The sequence below is a fragment of the Mobula hypostoma genome, chromosome 19 (genome assembly GCF_963921235.1).
Source record: "Mobula hypostoma chromosome 19, sMobHyp1.1, whole genome shotgun sequence".
NCBI classification, from domain to species: domain Eukaryota; kingdom Metazoa; phylum Chordata; class Chondrichthyes; order Myliobatiformes; family Myliobatidae; genus Mobula; species Mobula hypostoma.
Genome location: NC_086115.1, coordinates 34412396 through 34430261, shown reverse-complemented (window position 1 = coordinate 34430261; position 17866 = coordinate 34412396). Strand labels below are relative to the sequence as shown.

The window sequence follows — 17866 nt, the reverse complement described above, 5'->3', positions numbered from 1 at the left end:
GGTACAAGGAGTTGGCATTCTCTTCCCCAAATCCATTCAACGGAATTTTCTCACAGACGAGAGAGAATCTGCAGATGCTGGAAATCCAAGCAACGCACACACAAAATGCTGGAGGAGCTCAGCATCCTGCCGAAGGGTTTCAGCCTGAAACGTCGACTACTTTTTTCCCATAGATGCTGCCTGGCCTGCTGAGTTCCTCCAGCATTTTGTGTGTGTTGCAACAACATTTTCTGTTCAAATTATGAAGATATTATGATGGCACCAACACTACCAGAGTTTTGTATTGATAGCAGTAATAGATTTAGGATGAACCAGATTCAGTGACAAGAGGATTATCAAACTGTGCTGATATCTGCCATTGAATGTATTTCACATTTACTTTGCCAGTAAGGTTATTTGATTCCTTGAAACAGGTTTGTTTTCATATCTTCAGTGTACATCTACAATCTGTGCTAATCTACTAACCTAATAAGTGAAGAAGGATACAAGTTTAAATACAATGAGACTTTGCCCTTACATCATCTCATTGGTGGCAGAAACCCTTATCATGCCTGAATTACCCCTAAAAGATTCTTTGTTTATAGGTCCATCCATGTCTTTTTTTTTGCCTTTATGTCTATAATCACCACCGACCCTACAGCAGTTCTCTAATTATGACCTGTTTTTAATTGTTGTCTTATTGATGGCATGTCCTCAGCTGTCAAGTCCCTGAGCACTGGAGTTTCTTCTCAAGGAATCTCCGTCTCTGTATTTTTGTAAGCAATTCCTTAACACCTACCTTTTTGACCAAACCTCTGATTATCTGCCAGAGGGCTTCTCTGTCAGTCAGCATCAATGATTATTTTGCTGAAGCTCTATGCAACTACTTGGCACATGTTGCCGTGATAAGGGTAATATATAAATACAAGTTGTGCCACTGTTGGGTGTTCTTAATAATTCACCTTTTTACCATTGTTTTATGTTCCTTTATTTCATCTCACTTAAAAAAAAATTCTCCCATTCTTTTGTTCTGCTTTCTGCTGTGCAGACATTTTTGCTTTACTGACTATATCCTTGCTTCAGTATACTATTTTCTTTCTTGGTGGCTTCTATAGTCTTTTAGCAGGAAGTGAATATCTTAAGAAATGTGTTTTAATTGACTTCAAAGATTATTTTCTTAACAAATCATTAGACAATATAAAGACTGACCTGGTTGTTATGACCAGAAGTTGGCAGCACCCATGCACAGCCAAAAAGCAAATGTTATTTTAGTGGCAGAGTGGAGGTGGCTATATTGTGCACTTGAATATGCCAAGCACTATGCTTGGATTTCTGGAGTAAAACAGCTGGATTCTTCAAAGCACTTGAATGCCAGAAGTTAATGGGAAACGTAAGGGCTGGGAGAAGGAGGAGGATGGTTGCAGAAATTGCTTGTTTTCTTGAGTTTAGTCCATCTGATAAATGGAAAGATTAATAAATCATGCAACTGATTTGTTTGTTTTTGTAACAGACAATTGGACTAATGACCCTTAAATTGGAAATGTACAGCATTGTATCCCTCTCCATCAGTCACATCCTCATTCAGGATGTTGGATAAATGAATTTGTAATCGGCATCTAGAGTTATTTTTGTTTCCAAATGAGAGGACCTTGCAGAGTATTAGAGAACAGAGAGACCTATCAGTAGAGGTATATAGTTCCCTGTAAATAGAGACCATAGGCTTTTGACAAGATCCCACATAGGAGATTAGTGTGCAAACTTAAAGCACACGGTATTGGGGGTAAGGTATTGGTGTGGGTGGAGAATTGGTTAGCAGACAGGAAGCAAAGAGTGGGAATAAACGGGACCTTTTCAGAATGGCAGGCGGTGACTAGTGGGGTACCGCAAGGCTCAGTGCTGGGACCCCAGTTGTTTACAATATATATTAATGACTTGGATGAGGGAATTAAATGCAGCATCTCCAAGTTTGCGGATGACACAAAGCTGGGTGGCAGTGTTAGCAGTGAGGAGGATGCTAAGAGGATGCAGGGTGACTTGGATGGGTTGGGTGAGTGGGCAAACTCATGGCAGATGCAATTTAATGTGGATAAATGTGAAGTTATCCACTTTGGTGGCAAAAATAGGAAAACAGATTATTATCTGAATGGTGGCCGATTAGGAAAAGGGGAGGTGCAACGAGACCTGGGTGTCATTATACACCAGTCATTGAAAGTGGGCATGCAGGTACAGCAGGCGGTGAAAAAGGCGAACGGTATGCTGGCATTTATAGCGAGAGGATTCGAGTACAGGAGCAGGGAGGTACTACTGCAGTTGTACAAGGCCTTGGTGAGACCACACCTGGAGTATTGTGTGCAGTTTTGGTCCCCTAATCTGAGGAAAGACATCTTTGCCATAGAGGGAGTACAAAGAAGGTTCACCAGATTGATTCCTGGGATGGCAGGTCTTTCATATGAAGAAAGACTGGATGAACTGGGCTTGTACTCGTTGGAATTTAGAAGATTGAGGGGGGATCTGATTGAAACGTATAAGATCCTAAAGGGATTGGACAGGCTAGATGCGGGAAGATTGTTCCCGATGTTGGGGAGGTCTAGAACGAGGGGTCACAGTTTGAGGATAGAGGGGAAGCCTTTTAGGACCGAGGTTAGGAAAAACTTCTTCACACAGAGAGTGGTGAATCTGTGGAATTCTCTGCCACAGCAAACTGTTGAGGCCAGTTCATTAGCTATGTTTAAAAAGAAGTTAGATATGGCCCTTGTGGCTACAGGGGTCAGGGGGTATGGAGGGAAGGCTGGGTTCTGAGTTGGATGATCAGCCATGATCATAATAAATGGCGGTGCAGGCTCGAAGGGCCGAATGGCCTACTCCTGCACCTATTTTCTATGTTTCTATGTTTCTATAAGATCATAAGACTTAGAAGCAAAATTAGGCCATTTGGTTCATCGAGTCCGCTCCACTTTTCTATCCATGGCTGATTTATTTTCCCTCTCAACCCCATTTTCCTGCCTTCTCCCCATAAACATTTGATGCCTTGATTGATGAAGAATCTATAACCTCTGCCTAAATATATTCAATGCCCTGCCCTGTACAGCCATCTTTGGTAATGAAGTAAACAGGTTCACCACCTTCTTTCTAAATATTTTTTTCCTCATCTCTGTTCTAAATGGACGTCCATCTATTCTGAGCTGTACCCTCTGGTCCTAGACTCCCCCACTATAAAAAACACCCTCTCCACATCCACTCCATTTAGGCCTTTCAATATTTGATAGGTTTCAATGAGATCCCCCCTCATTCTTCTAAACGCAGCGAGTTCAGGCCTAGAACCATCAAACACTTAAAATGTTAATGCTTTCTTTCCCAGAATCATTTTCATGAACCTTCTGGACCCTCTCCAATGCCAGCACATCTTATTATTGATAGAGGCCCAGAACTGTTCACAATGCTCCCAAGCGCTGTCTGACCAATGCCTTATAAAGCCTCAGCATTACATCCTTGCTTTTGTATTTTAGTCTTCTCAAAAAGACACACAGGTAGACAGAGTGGTAAAGAAGGCATTTGACATGGTCAGGGCTTCAAGAACAGGAGTAGGGATGTCATGCTACAACTGTACAAGTCATTGGTGTGACCATACTTGGAGTATTATGTGCAGTTCTTGTCTCACAGTTATTAGAAGGATGTCCATAAGCGGAAAGGTGTGCAGAAAAGGTTCACAAGGGTGTTACTGGGACTGGAGGGTGTAGGTTAAAAGGAGATGCTAGATAGGGTAGGATTTTTTTTTTTCCCCCTGGAGAGCATGAAGCTGAGGCCTGATCTTAAAGAGGTGCTGTATATAAAGTCATGAGGGGCATAGATAAAGTGAAAGGTCACAGCCTTTTCCCCAGGGTAGGGAAATCTAAAACTAGAGGGGATGGGTTTTAGGTGAGAGGGCAGAAATTTAAAGGGTAACAGTGGACGGTGAATATATAACACTGACTGGCAGAGGAAACTGTAGAGGCAGGTACAATTACTTTTAATTAGTTAAAAGGCAAAAAGACCATTACATGGTTAGGAAAAGTTTAGAGGGATATAGGCCAAAAACAGCAAAATGTCTAGCTCGGGTAGAAAGCAAATATTTCTCTCTTCTGAGATTTACAGAATGTATTGCAGTTTTCTTTTAATTCTGTTGAGAGAAGGGTAATGGTTTTTTATAAAAATGAATCACTCTGTCAATGTTCATCACCATTGTCGTGCTCAACAGTGAGCAACGATGGGTAAAATTTGGAAAGTTAGTAATAGAAAACTGCAGAAATTAGCAGGTGTAATATTTGATGATGTTTTAGTCAGAACTGATGCTTTTGTTAGTTTTTTTTATCGGAAATATACGTAGTATGCAGTTGCTACTGAGCAAAGCTGAACCGCATTGCTCCTGAGCTGATAGAAAAGCTTAGAGCTCCCTCTGGGCACTACATGACCACATAACACCCCACTTCCAATATTTTAATTTCTTTAGATGAGAACATGTTTTTAAGGATTTTATGGCAGAATTTTTGAATTATTCTGATGTTAGATATGTTAAACTGTTTTCTAGTGAACTGTTACTGCTGTTTATCTGTATCTTTGATTAAATAGTGTGATTTTTTCACACACTAGAAATTTATCCGGTGAAACAGTTCAGAACAGTTAAAGCTGAATGTGGTCTCAGGAATTAGGAAGGGTAACTTAACTGATAGTACTCAATATTCTAGCATCACAGTGTCTTTAGAATTCGAATAAGGCACTTGGAATGTGGTCTTTCATTTGTGGGCTAATATGACAGGTAAAATATTAGTGTAATCATTCCCCAGAGTCTGGCAGATACATACTACCAATGATGCTGATTTCAAGGTGAGCCCTTATTCTATAGCCTAGTGGTCTATCAGCTAATGCACTCTGAACCCCAGATGCTAAAACAGAAGCAAAAAAGACTGCATAGTACTCATTAAAGGAATCCTCCTCGGTCCAGGGGATGACTGAAATCTAGAATACACTGTCCAAAGAGATGGTGGAGAAACATACGCTTGAAGCATTTAAGAAGCACTTAGTTAAGTTCCTGAAACATCACTGTATGGAAGGCTGCAGGTCCAATGATGGAAAATGGGATATGTACCTGATGGCTCGCACACACACGATGGGCAGAGTGGCCTGACTCCTTGGTGTATGATTCTACTTACAGGTCTTCTGGTCACTTCTTTGATTCTAGATGTGCTTGATATTTTCTTTGATGTGTTTGCCTTCTGCATATTGCCTATTATTCTCATGTGGTAGAGCCATTGGCACTGGTTAAATGAGTTAATAGAAGTCATGAACGGGATGCACAACCTAGTTAGCCCCTTCTCTCCTGAGTTGTCTGATCACTTTGTACGGCCCTTTGCTGCCTTGCTGATAACCCGTATGTAGTGCTGCTCCAGGGGCTGCTCATTTTTGGTAAAGGATGCCACGGCCAGCTGTGAAGCGTAATCTGGATGGCTGAGCACCGGGTGTACTCCACGACGAGGGCGGCAGCAACGAGGACAGGCAGCAAAGATTGTACATCAGTACCTGAAACATCACAGCTGGATGGCTGCAGGCCGAGTGCTGGAAAATGGGGTTGGTACAAATATGCGTATCTGACGGCAAGCAGAGATACAGTGTTCCAGAAGAAGCGGGATGTCCCAGTGGCCACCCATTTTAATCCCATCTCCCATTCCCATTCTGGTATGTTTACGTATGGCCTCCTCTACTGTCACGATGAGGCCACACTCAGGTTTGAGGAACAATACCTTATATTCTGTCTGGGTAGCCTCCAACCTGATAGCATGAACATCGATTTCCCGAATTTCCGGTAATGCCCCCCCCCCCCCCCACCCCATCCCCTTTTCCCTCTCTCACCTTATCTCCTGAACCGGCTGGTGGCATAGTGGCATCAGCGCTGGACTTTGGGGTGAGAGGTCACGAGTTCGAATCCAGCCGGCTCCCTTGCACGCTCTCCATCCGTGCGTGGGTTGAGTGTCGAGCTAACAACTCAACCTCATTAAAAAAAAAACTTGGAGAGGGATGGGCTCCGCCAGGTTTCAGATGCCAGAGACCCGTCGTACGATGAGCATACCGACGGCATCCCGACGACTCCACCAGGAGTTAAGGGCGCGCGCGTGCACGCGCACACACACACACACCCCTTGTCTCCTGCTGGTGTTCTCCCTCCTTTTCTTTCTTCCATGGCCTCCTGTTTTCTCCTATCAGACTCCCCCTTCTCCAACCCTGTATTTCTTTCACCAATCAACTTCCCAGCTCTCTACTTCATCCCTCTCCCTCCCAGTTTCACCCATCACCTTGTGTTTCTCCCTCCCCACCTCCACCTTTTAAATCTATTCCTCATCTTTTTTTCTTCAGTCCTGGCGAAGGGTTTCGGCCTGAGACATCGACTGCACTTTCTTTCCATAGATGCTGCCTGGCCTGCTGAGTTCCTCCAGCATTTTGTGTGTGTTACAGTACAAGTGTAGGTGGATTTGTGAAATCTCACAGTACCTTTCACCACAATTATTATCAACGCTGGTGCGTAACTGCATGGCCAGCTTCTACTGTAACTCCAACTATATGTTTGCAGATAATACCACCATAGTGGGCCATATCTCAAATAATGATGAGTCAGAGGTCAGGAAGGAGAGGGTGAGCCTACTAACATGGTGCCATTACAATAACCTTTCTGTCAAAGGTAGCAAAACAAATGAGCTGGTTACTGACTTCAGGAACGGAGTGGTCCATATGCTCCTGTTTACATCAATATCGTTGAATTAAGGAGGATTGAGAGCTTCCCATTCCTAGAAATGACATGAGGTGTTTTATGTTTAAGAAAACCATAACAACTCAGTTACTGCACTCCAAAACCTGAACACAAAGTACGGATAACCGAGCTTAAGGTAAGATGTCATTGAGTAAGACCAGCCTCTTAAAGTGAATCCCAACTCAACTCAGTGTCAGTGGTTGTGAATTGAGTACGTTTCCACCAATTACATTACCCTGCAACATCGCCATTATCTTGTTTTAGTCCAGCCACATTGCCCTAGCCAAGAAAGCTCACCGGCACCTGTACTTCCTCAGAAGGCTGAAGAAATTTGGCATGCACCCTTTGACAGTCACCAGTTTTTACCGATGCAGCCCAGAAACCATCCTATTCGAATGCATCACGGCTTGGTATGGCAGCTTCTCTGCCAATCAACACTAGAAGTTGCAGAGAGTTGTGGACGCAGCTCAGCACAACACAGATGGTTTCACTTGAAATCGTGGGCAACTTTCTGACGTGATCAGATCAGATGGAGGTCAGACTTATCCAGGTAGCACATTTTCTCCAGAGGAAAACAAGCATGTTTTAAGTAGAACTTCTTATTCTCCACTCTATCACAGATACTCCTGTTCTCTCCAACACCCCCCCCCCAACCCCCCAGCCTCCATCTCTGCAACTTAAAACATCCAATATGAAGGACTCTCACCATCTGTTCTATTCTCTCTTCCCACTACTACCATCAGGCAAGAGGTACAGACCCTTAGGTCTCACACCACGAGGTCAGGAACAATCACTACACTACATCTGGCTCCTGAACCAGTGTGGACAACTTCACTTACCTCAACTTTGAACTGATTCCACAACCTACAGACACACTTTCAAGAACTCCACAACTCATATTCTCGTATTATTTATTTATTAATTTACTTGTTTTTGGGCGGTTTGCCATTTGCACATTTGTTTTGTCAATCTTTGTTAATGTATAGTGTTTATTAATTCTATTATATTTCTTTATTTTCCTGTGAATGCCTGCAAGAAAATAAATATCAAGTAGTATATGTAGTTTATATGTACTTTGATAATAAATTAACTTTGAACTTAGTTTTTTAACTTTTCTAAAAATGTTAACGCTGCTTCTTTCTCTGCAGATGCTGCTGGACCTGCTGAATACCTCCAGTATTTTTGTTTGTACTTCAGGTTTCTAGTATCTGCAGTATTTTGCCGTTGTTCTGAGGATCTACTTAGCTGATAAAATTCTGCCTTATACACGGAGGAAATGTGCACTTTTGTTTTACGGTTAAAGTACTTTCCTGCCCAAGCGAGCAAATTTGTGATTACTGAGCTGTTGTCAGCTTTTCCTCCCCATGCTGCTTCTTAAAATGGTTCAATGCTTTATCTTCAGTTCACTGGTGTCTTAGTACATGTAACACATTTACTGTATTTACGGATTACGTTCTGCAAACTTTGCTGTCAAAATTAATCTTCCAAGATTTACCCTAATTATTTCTAGATAGTATTTTAATATTGTTATGGTTCTCTGCAAAATTGGTGTAGTAAAAACAGATCATTATGATTTTATTTGTTGACCGATGTACAGATATATTTTAATCTGGCTTGTGCCTCTCTTTAAATCCGCAGATGCTTGAAGAAATACCGCAAATACTTGTACATTTTAACCATTGGGTTGGATGGCCTCTCCTCCCTGTTCATTCCTATTCTGAGATCTTTTCCACTCCTTGTTCCCTATGCAGTATTTTATGGATACTTTGATGGGGCATATGTTGCCCTCATCCCAGTAGTAACATCAGATATAGCAGGAAATGCTTTTCTCTCCTCTGCTCTGGGAATAGTGTATTTTATCCATGGGATACCCTATCTTATTGGTCCACCAATAGCAGGTCAGTATTATGTTCCATGACTTCCTAAAATGATTTAATTCTAAATATGATTGGTAAATTTTACTGATTTCTTACAATTTGTAAATATGTTTCAGCCAGTCTCTGCCATCCCACAATATCTTTGCAATATGTCACCAGAAAAAGTTCTTCTGTTAGCTGATATAGTTGGTCTGTATTCTAATTAATTTGAGTGATTTTAGTACCCAACCCTGTATTCCAGAACCCAAAAATTAACACATTAACCAAGTGATTTCCAGCCAAACTTATTCAAACATCGCAGACATCCCACCTCTCCCAGATGTTCTGGGAGTCTCCGGCATATTAATAGCAGCTCCCTGATGCCCGCAAATTATATACAATATCTCGCAAATCAATTTTTTTGAGAGCGAGAGAGCGCGAGAGCGACCAGGAGAGAGAGAGAGCGTGCATGCGAGAGAGAGCGTCATGGCAGAGTGTTCCAGAAAAACAAAATATAAAACGTACGTCACCCCAGACTACGCTAAAGTGTACCCCTGCCTAATAGGGGTCAAAAATAATGACAGTGTTGCTCACTACACTGTTTGCAACAGTGACTTTTCTATTGCCCACGGTGGGTTAAGACTGTAAACGACATGATGAGGTGAGTTTAACAGGTGTCATTTGTTCATTAGCATAGCTAACTTTATTTAAACTAGCTGGCTAGCTGCTAAGGAGCTACTCTATTGCAGACAACCCACTTCTCCCGGAAGTTCCGGGAGTCTCCCGCAAGTTGATGGTGCTACCTCCCTGAAATGAGTTTTTGCAGGGTGGGATGTCTGATAATCGCTTCTGAGGATTAGAATACAGCACAGGAACAGGCCCTATGGCCCACGATGTTGTGCTGAACCAATTAAATTGATAATCAAATATTGAACTAATTTCTTCTGCCTACAAAATGCTCATATCCTGCTATTCCTCACATTCATGTGCCTATCTAAATGCCTCTTAAAAGTCTTATTTCTGCCTCTACCACCACCCCAGGCACTAATGCTGGAATGCATTACCTTGTTGTCAATAGCGGGGATGAGAGACACAGGAGAATGAAAGTGTGGTTCCCCTGCAGCCTCTCAAACCATGTTTGTATAGGAAATGCTGGCTGAACCATGCTTAAGTCCACTTGCTAGATTTACTGGAGGGTGAATCGCATTATCCATCTGTGGTGCTGATGTAATTGGTCCCCAGATATGCTTCCATATCTAAATTTAATTTCTGCTTCTGTTTCCATTGATAATGGAATTTGCCATTGTTAGTGCTACAAAGTTTGTAGAGATGTACTTAACTGCTTGTGTTTGTGGTGTTAGTGTGGGTGTGATGTTTCTTTGTATGCATTGAGGACAGTTGGTTTTCTCTTTTCAGGTTGGTTGGTGGATACAACAGGAAGTTACACAGCAGCCTTTCTTGTCAGTGGATTGTCCATGACATTCAGTTCTATTTTGGTGATTTCAATTGATTGGATAAAGAAATGCAGAAATTCAGCAGACATTCAAACTACCGTCATAGAGTCAGATCCTAGCACTTTTCAGACTGCATCAGACAATCAGATATAACGACAAGAGTTTGTATAGAATTATTCAAATATCAGGAGTAACAAATTTGGTGGCTTCTGAAGATCCTCAAAGCATGGAAACCATTTTGTGTAGACAATCTGAAATTGCATCAGCATCAGTAAATATTTTGTTAATTCTTTCAATGCCAAAGTATTTTTATATTCAAAATAGTTATTTCTTTAAATTTTCTAATTGCCCTTGTACATTCCACATATCCCTCTTGACTAGCCAGCTTGCATTTCCACAGGTCTCTTGCTGTAAAATCCTGTTTTTTATGAAACAAACCAGGATACATTTGTGACTATGTGTCTCCAGTAAGATTTTTGAGTGTCAGTTTTAGTTCTCATTACACATGCTAATATAGAATCAATAGTTACTTTCTTGACATCGGCAGTTTTTTTCAGGAAAAACATCAAGGGACAAGGAATAAAGTTGAATTATTAGCTGTGATCACCCAGAATAACTGAACTGAGGTCCCCTAATTCCCATATTGAAATTTTCTTGGATTGAATTGCTTTTGACTCTCAAATTGTACGTTGCAGTTTGCGATGTCTGGCACAGTAATGTATCACATGAGTACAACAAATGCTTTGGCTGAGATAGGAATCATAGAAGAACTTTAAAGGTGTGTGTTTTAAAGAGTATTAAACTCACCTCTCCCTTTTATGCATTAAAGAACAAGTTGTTTATTTTTCAGCTAGGTCTTAATGACACCATGTCAATTTTCTTTGAATCCTGAAGAGAATTTCACTTTCACTAGTATAGTTTTTGTTTTGACAGCCTGTTTTCCTGCTTTCACAATTTAACTCCACATGGATGGGAGCCCTTTGAAGTTTTAACACTAGCATATGCCAGTTCTGTTACCTAAATAATCAAATTTGCCAGTCCATATTTTTCCTTTCAATACAAAAGGTGAGCAATCACCCTCTACGACAACTCTCAGAGCAATTCTATTACACCATCTGTATCTCTGCAACCTATTCTCACACACACCCATTAACACCCTCCATTTCTTCCCCTAACACAGTTTGTCTAAGGGAAATGTGTAGTAGGGAATTGACCTATCAGCCAGTATGGCACTGGAATGTCGCGGAAACGGGGGGCACCTAGGAGAACCCACGCAGTCACAGGGAGAGCGATAACTCAGATTTCCAGTGCAGAGGAAGGAGCTGCTCAGGGAAGCCCTTTTAAAATCTCACTTGAGCATAGGGAACTACTTTCTGATTGTTTCAGGATCACCCAGCGCTAGCTGCACCGCTGAACAATGTCACTAAGCAATGGAGTACGTTAATTGTACCTGCCTGATATGAAATCTGCTGTGTGAGCAGTCCAGTTTGTTACTGAATCTGCCCAGTTTAATTTCTGGTGTGGTTTAAACTGAATTATATTCCGCTTAAAGAAATACCAACCATTTATTTCCATTTTTTTTAAGTACCCAGTGTCTTAGAATCAAGTCCAGTGTGAACCACTGTCAGGAGGAAAGAAACATCTCTATGTCCCACTTAAAGGAATCTAACATTGATTATACTTTTATTGGGACCCATTAGAATATAAAATATTGAGTTTATCTGGGCTACCACAAAAAAACTGATTTCTTTTTATGACCTTCTGCAGTGCCTAAGACTTTTGCACAGTACTGTAGTAATTTTATGTATTTCACTGTACTACTGTCACAAAAAAAACCATAACCTATGTGAGCGATGACAAATCTGATATGGGTCTCTACAGCGGGAAGAGGGCAGGGAAAGGGGAATCATAGATGAAAAGAGGGGAGGGATCAGGCAGCACCTGAGATAAATTCTGTAATGATCAATACACCAATTATTTGGAATCAAATGAGCTTTCCTGGCATGGCAGGGCTGGGTGTGTCTGCACCAGTGCTCCCCACCTCCCCCCGTTCCTGGCAGTCCCCTGTCACCGTCCCCACACTCCTCCCACAGCACCCCACCCTCACCATTCCCAATACCCTTAGCTCTCACTAGATTTACAAACTCACTCTCCGCTCCACGTTGACAAATACAGTACTGTGCAGAAGCCTTAGGCACCCTCGCTATATATATGTGCCTAAGACTTGTGCACAGTACTGACATTTTCAGCACACCCCTTCTTAGTGCCTACAGCAACTCTGAGCCCTTTGGTCCTCTCTCCAGTGTCCACCTCTGCCACTCTGTTTATATAACTGGGCCCCGCGCTGATCCCTGCAGCACACCAGTTGATACAGGCTTCTAGTCTGAAAAACAGTCTTTCATCATCACCCTCTGCTTCCTACCATTAAGCCAATTATATATTCACTTAGTTAGCTCTCCCTGGAATGCATGTGATCTAACCTTCCAGGTTAGTCTTCCTTGTAGCAGCTTGTCAAAGACCTTTGTAAAGTACGTATAGACAACGTACACCACCCTACCCTCGTCTATCCTTTTGGCTACCTCATCAAAACAAAATGAATAAATTTTTGAGGCACAGTTCTGTGTATAAGCCTTCGTTAATATTGATGTCAAAAACAGGCTTTGCCACTAGTCCTGTCCGCTGGAGCACTTTCCAGAATTGGGGTTAATGGAAAACAGAACCATTGCTGTATCAAAGCTGGTTGCTTGGAATTGTATCAATCTTTGGGAAGTTCTCACCTTCACCTTTGGATATGCAATTCCATGTGAGCATCAGGTACAGCAGACACACCATCAGTCGCATTAAGTGACATCACCAGCTAACATTCACATCACATGAGATTCACCTTCTGAAATTCACACATCAGCATAAACAATGCAAGCTGCATCCTTCACATCACAAGTACTTTCTTATCACATACACCCTGCGGTTTATTCACCCTGCGAGTTCATTCACGTTGCAAACATTCACGTAACAGGTCACTTTCACATCACATAAACCTCGCACATTAGTTAGTCACATAGTCAATATCTATATCATACTTGGCATCAGTCATATCAAACTCTACAATATTGAAGTTAAACAGGAGATGTTTATTTCAAGTGATATAATTCATTCCACACTACTGTTATCTATACATGCTGCTAAGAGGAATTGTCCAACACCATTGCCAAAAGTCTCTAAATAATGCATAAATATAGTTTAATCATTTTACAATGCTGATAGAAACTACTTACACAAAGGGTGCATATACAAATGTATTTTCATGTCACTCAATATTAAGCTAAATATTATTCAAGTACAGATTTGTAAATTTTAAACTTATTAGGAAACACTTTTATTCTAATGATTTAATTGAAGCCATATTTGCTCCTCTTTTTATCTATATATCTGCAGTTTTATGAAGTAAATTCTTTCAAATGATTGTTGTGACCTAATTTTGCTTTTTATTAAATGGAACTTGTTTACTTGTCGTATCTTCACAACTTAGTTTAAACAGTTACGTAAGTTAGGGATTTAAAGTGGTACATTTTGTTAGGAGTTTGAGGAGATTTGGTATGTCACCTAAAACACTCATGAATTTCTACCGATGTACCATGGAGAGCATTCTGACTGGCTGCATCACGGTCTCGTATGGGGGGGGGTGGGTTGCGGGGAGGGTAGCAACTGCACTGATCAAAGTGAACTGCTGAGAGTTGTAAAATCAGTCAGCTCCATCATGAGCACTAGCCTCTGTGGTATCCAAGACATCTTCAAGCAACGATACCCAGAAAGGCAGCATCCATCATTGAGGACCCCCACCACCCAGGACATGCCCTCTTCTCATTATTACCATCAGGAAAGAGATACAGAAGCCTGAGGGCACACAGTGAATGATTCAGGAACAGCTTCTTCCCCTCTGCCATCCAGTTTCTGAATGGACATTGAACCCATGAACACTACCTCACTACCTTTTTATTTCTGGTTTTGCACTACTTTTTAAATTTAACTATTTAATATACATCTATATACTTACAGTAATGAGCAGCCTTTTTCTATATGATCATGTATTGCATTGTATTACTACTGCAAGGTTAATAAATTTCACGGCATACGCTGGTGATATTAAAGCTGATTCTGATACATGGACAGTAAGATTTCATCTAGTTTTACTGAGGAAGGCCCTCTGCCCCGTGACATGCACCTACCCCCACCCCTGAGACTCAGACCCCAGTTTTACCTGACTTGTTCACTCAACAAAGGCAAGGTGCATGAAGGCAAGCCCCTTCCCCTCCCTGTGTGAGGGTTGTTCAGTGCCCATGATACTGCCTGACTCACGGACTATTGAACTTTGCACCATTGATCCTTCACTGAAGACATACATACCATTCAGGAAAAAAGAAAGCACCTTTGAATTTCTAGACCAGCCATTGAGGTTCTCCTTGGTGACTTCCTAGCAGTGATCAAAGTTCAAAGAAAATTTATTATTAAAGTACATATATGTCACCGTATGCTACCCTGAGATTTATTTTCTTGTGGGCATTCATAGTAAACGCAAGAAACTCAAGAGAATCAATGAAAGACCACACCCAACAGAATGGAGAAACAACCAATGTGCAAAGCACAATAAACTGCAAATACAAAAAGGAAAATAAATAAATACGCAATAAGTATTGAGATCATGAGATGAAGAGTCCTTGAAAGTGAGTCCAGAGGTTGTGGGAAGAGTTCGAAGATGGGGCAAGTGAACTTGAGTGAAGGTATCCCCTCTGGTTCAAGAGCCTGACAGTTGATGGGTAATAATTGTTACTAAACCCAGTGGTGTGGGTCCTCAGGCTTGGTTGGCCCCTCACCCCCCCCCCCCCAAGGGTGCCAAGGTAGCATAGTGGTTAGTGTGACACTACAGCAGCTCAGGGTGTTGGAGTTCAGAGTTCAATTCTGGCATCCTCTGTAAGGAGTTTGATGTCCTTTCCATGGAATGCGTGGATTTCCCCCAGGCACTCTGGTTTCCTTCCACAGTCCAAAGACATTGTCGGTTAATTCATAATTGTAAGTTGTCCTGTGATTCGGATTAAATCTGCGGACGCTGGCGGCGTACAAGGACTGAGTTTGAGCTGTGGACTTTCCTCGAAGCTGATAGAGGATGTTTTTGAAATTCTGAGACATATATGATCATTATTGGTGTGGACTAGTTTATGAATCGGTCTCCTTCAGTTTTTCCTGTGCTTTCTTTCTTGTTACCGATTGGCGGGTGGCGGAGGGGTTGGGTGTTTGAGGTTACTCTCCTTTTTTGTGTGGGAGGAGATTGGAGGATTAGGGGTTTGATGTTTTAGCTGCTGTGCCTGGGTGGCAATCTGTTGGTTTTTGTGTGAGGGAGAGCTTGGGGTGGGGTAGGCTTTGGGGTTTGCAAGTTTAGTTTCTTTTTCTTTTTCATGCAGGAGGGGGACCTCAATGACTTCCATCGTTTCTCTTTACTTTATGGCTATCTGGAGAAGATGAATCTCTGAGTTGTATTCTGCATAGATACTTTAATAGTAAAAGGAACCTTTGAACCTTTGAAGGGCTGGGAGGTCCTATTCCATGCTGTGTCTCTAAATAAATATAAAAAAATTAAATAAAAGACAAATTGGCTGTTCTTCAGCAGGGCAACTGATGTTTGCTTTGCAGGCCTGGCAGTGGTTAATTCAATAATGCACAGATGGGGCCTAAGGGATTATACATCTACAATGGGAGAGCTTTCGTTTGGTTGCTTTGCCACTGCAGTGTACACAACTGAAATGAGGTTCCTGTGGGCCTGTTAAGTGCTTCCCTTAGAGTAGTACTGCCTGTGTCACCTGCTTATGTAAGTCATCCACCAGCTCTGGGAGTGCCTGCTTCCATGACTACTAAACCAACCATAGGCCACTGGAAATGTTCAAGTGGCATTTTGGCACCCTGACGTTGGGGATCAAGACCTCATGGTTTGCCTAGCAATGATGATAGCTGGCTCTGTGTATGCTTCAGAGACTTGTCACCTAGAAACGTACTACTAAAAAGTTCTCTGAATCCATTGGCTGAATGAACAAACCTCTTCCAGGCCAATGCCTTGGGAGCAAAAGCTCCAATGAAACTCCTGTCAATCCTGAATGGCACACCATGTTGTTTATGAACCCAGCACCAAATTCCTGGCAAATACTTAGCAGGAGGTCAGAGGAAGCACTTCCAAGAATATTCTCAAACTTTCTTGTTAAAATATACCATCTTCATCAATGGAGCCATAGAATTGCACAACACAAAAACAGGCTCCTTGGCCCAACCTGTCCATACCAACCAAGATTCCCATCTAACTTAGTCCCACTTGCTTGTGTTTGGCCCATATCCTTCTAAAGCTTTCTTATCCACATGCCTCCCCAAGTACCCTTTAATTTTATCTACTGACTGAGATACAATGCCGAAAAGGCCCTCTCAGCCCTTCAAACCACACCACCCAGCAATCCCCCGATTTAATCCCAGCCTAATCACGGGACAATTTACAATGACCAATTAACCTACCAACTGGTAGGCCTTTGGACTGTGCGAGGAAACCGGAGCACCCGGAGGAAACCCATGCAGTCACGGAGAATGTACAAATCCCTTACAGGCAGCAGTGGGAATTGAACCGGGGTCATCTGTACTATAAAGCTTTGTGCTAACCACTATGCTACCATTCATTAAATGACATTGATGAACCTGCCTCAACACCTTCCTCCAGCAACTCATTCCATATAATGGCCACTCTGGATGCAAAAAGCTGGCCCTCAAGTTCCTACTAAATATTTCCCTTCTCAACCTGAACCATTATCCTCTAGTTCTTGATTCTCGGACACCAGGGAGAAATGACTGTTCATTCATGCTATCCATGCCCCTCTTGACTTTATATATATATATGATCACCCCTATTCTCCTGGCCCATAGTTAATCAAAATGGAGAAGCATCATCCAGAATGGTGCTGAGAACCTTGTAGACTTTGTTGGGACCACAGCATCTCCCATACGACCAAAGCACTCACTCCAAGAAGCATCTCCAGCCCCTCTTTTGGTGGAGCCTATGCATTCTATATGAGCCTCCTCAGCCACCTCAGGACCTTACTGGATGCAAATCTCCCAGATCTTTGAAAGGTCTGATACAGGATGCCACAGTCAGGGTCTTTGATATGTTCGTGCATCGGGTGCAGCAAGCACACAGAAACAAAAATCACAGCCTCTGCTATTCATGTGAAGATCCTGATTTTCAACAATGATACTAGTTTGTGCAGTGCACAGAATTCTGATGCTAAACCATTCAAACTCAGCCAAATGCCTTCCATTCATTTTGAACCATTTTAACTTACTTTCAATGCCTTTAGTCTTCTTTCTTCTAATTTATTTCCCATCGCTGAGGCAGTGGCAGATGTTAAAAATTGAAATCTCCAATCACCCTGACAAGGGAATCAGGAAATTTGGTGAAGTGCTGCAGCCGCTGACAAGTTATGGAAGAGGAAAACTCATTCTAATGGAGAATGAAAACCAAGTAAATGCCCTGGATGTGAGCTCAGTTATGCGATGCAAAGTATCCAAACGCGGAAGATAGGCTGATGATTTTCTTCACGGACTGCAGTTCTTGCCAAGATTTTCCCAACCTAGATTTATGAGAAGTGATAAATAGAAAACTTCTGTTGCGCCCTCTGTTGGCCAGATTAGGCATTTCTTCTTGTCAAGCATTCATTAAAAAAAATGAGTGTGTACCAGTGATGATTAGTATACACACATGGCCTGCCAAGCATTTC

General features: G+C 42.0%; 1 protein-coding gene across 3 annotated transcripts in view; it reads left to right on the top strand.

Annotated features, from left to right (window-relative positions):
• Positions 1 to 11925, top strand: part of LOC134358949 (monocarboxylate transporter 12-like) — a 76768-nt gene extending 64843 nt beyond the window's left edge. For all 3 annotated transcript variants that reach the window (XM_063071654.1, XM_063071652.1, XM_063071653.1), the window contains 2 exons: positions 8393 to 8652; positions 10027 to 11925. In XM_063071654.1, coding sequence (XP_062927724.1) covers positions 8393 to 8652; positions 10027 to 10217 — 451 coding nt within the window. In that variant the 3' untranslated portion in view covers positions 10218 to 11925. The remainder of the gene's footprint in view (positions 1 to 8392; positions 8653 to 10026) is intronic.
• Positions 11926 to 17866: the final 5941 nt, after the last annotated feature.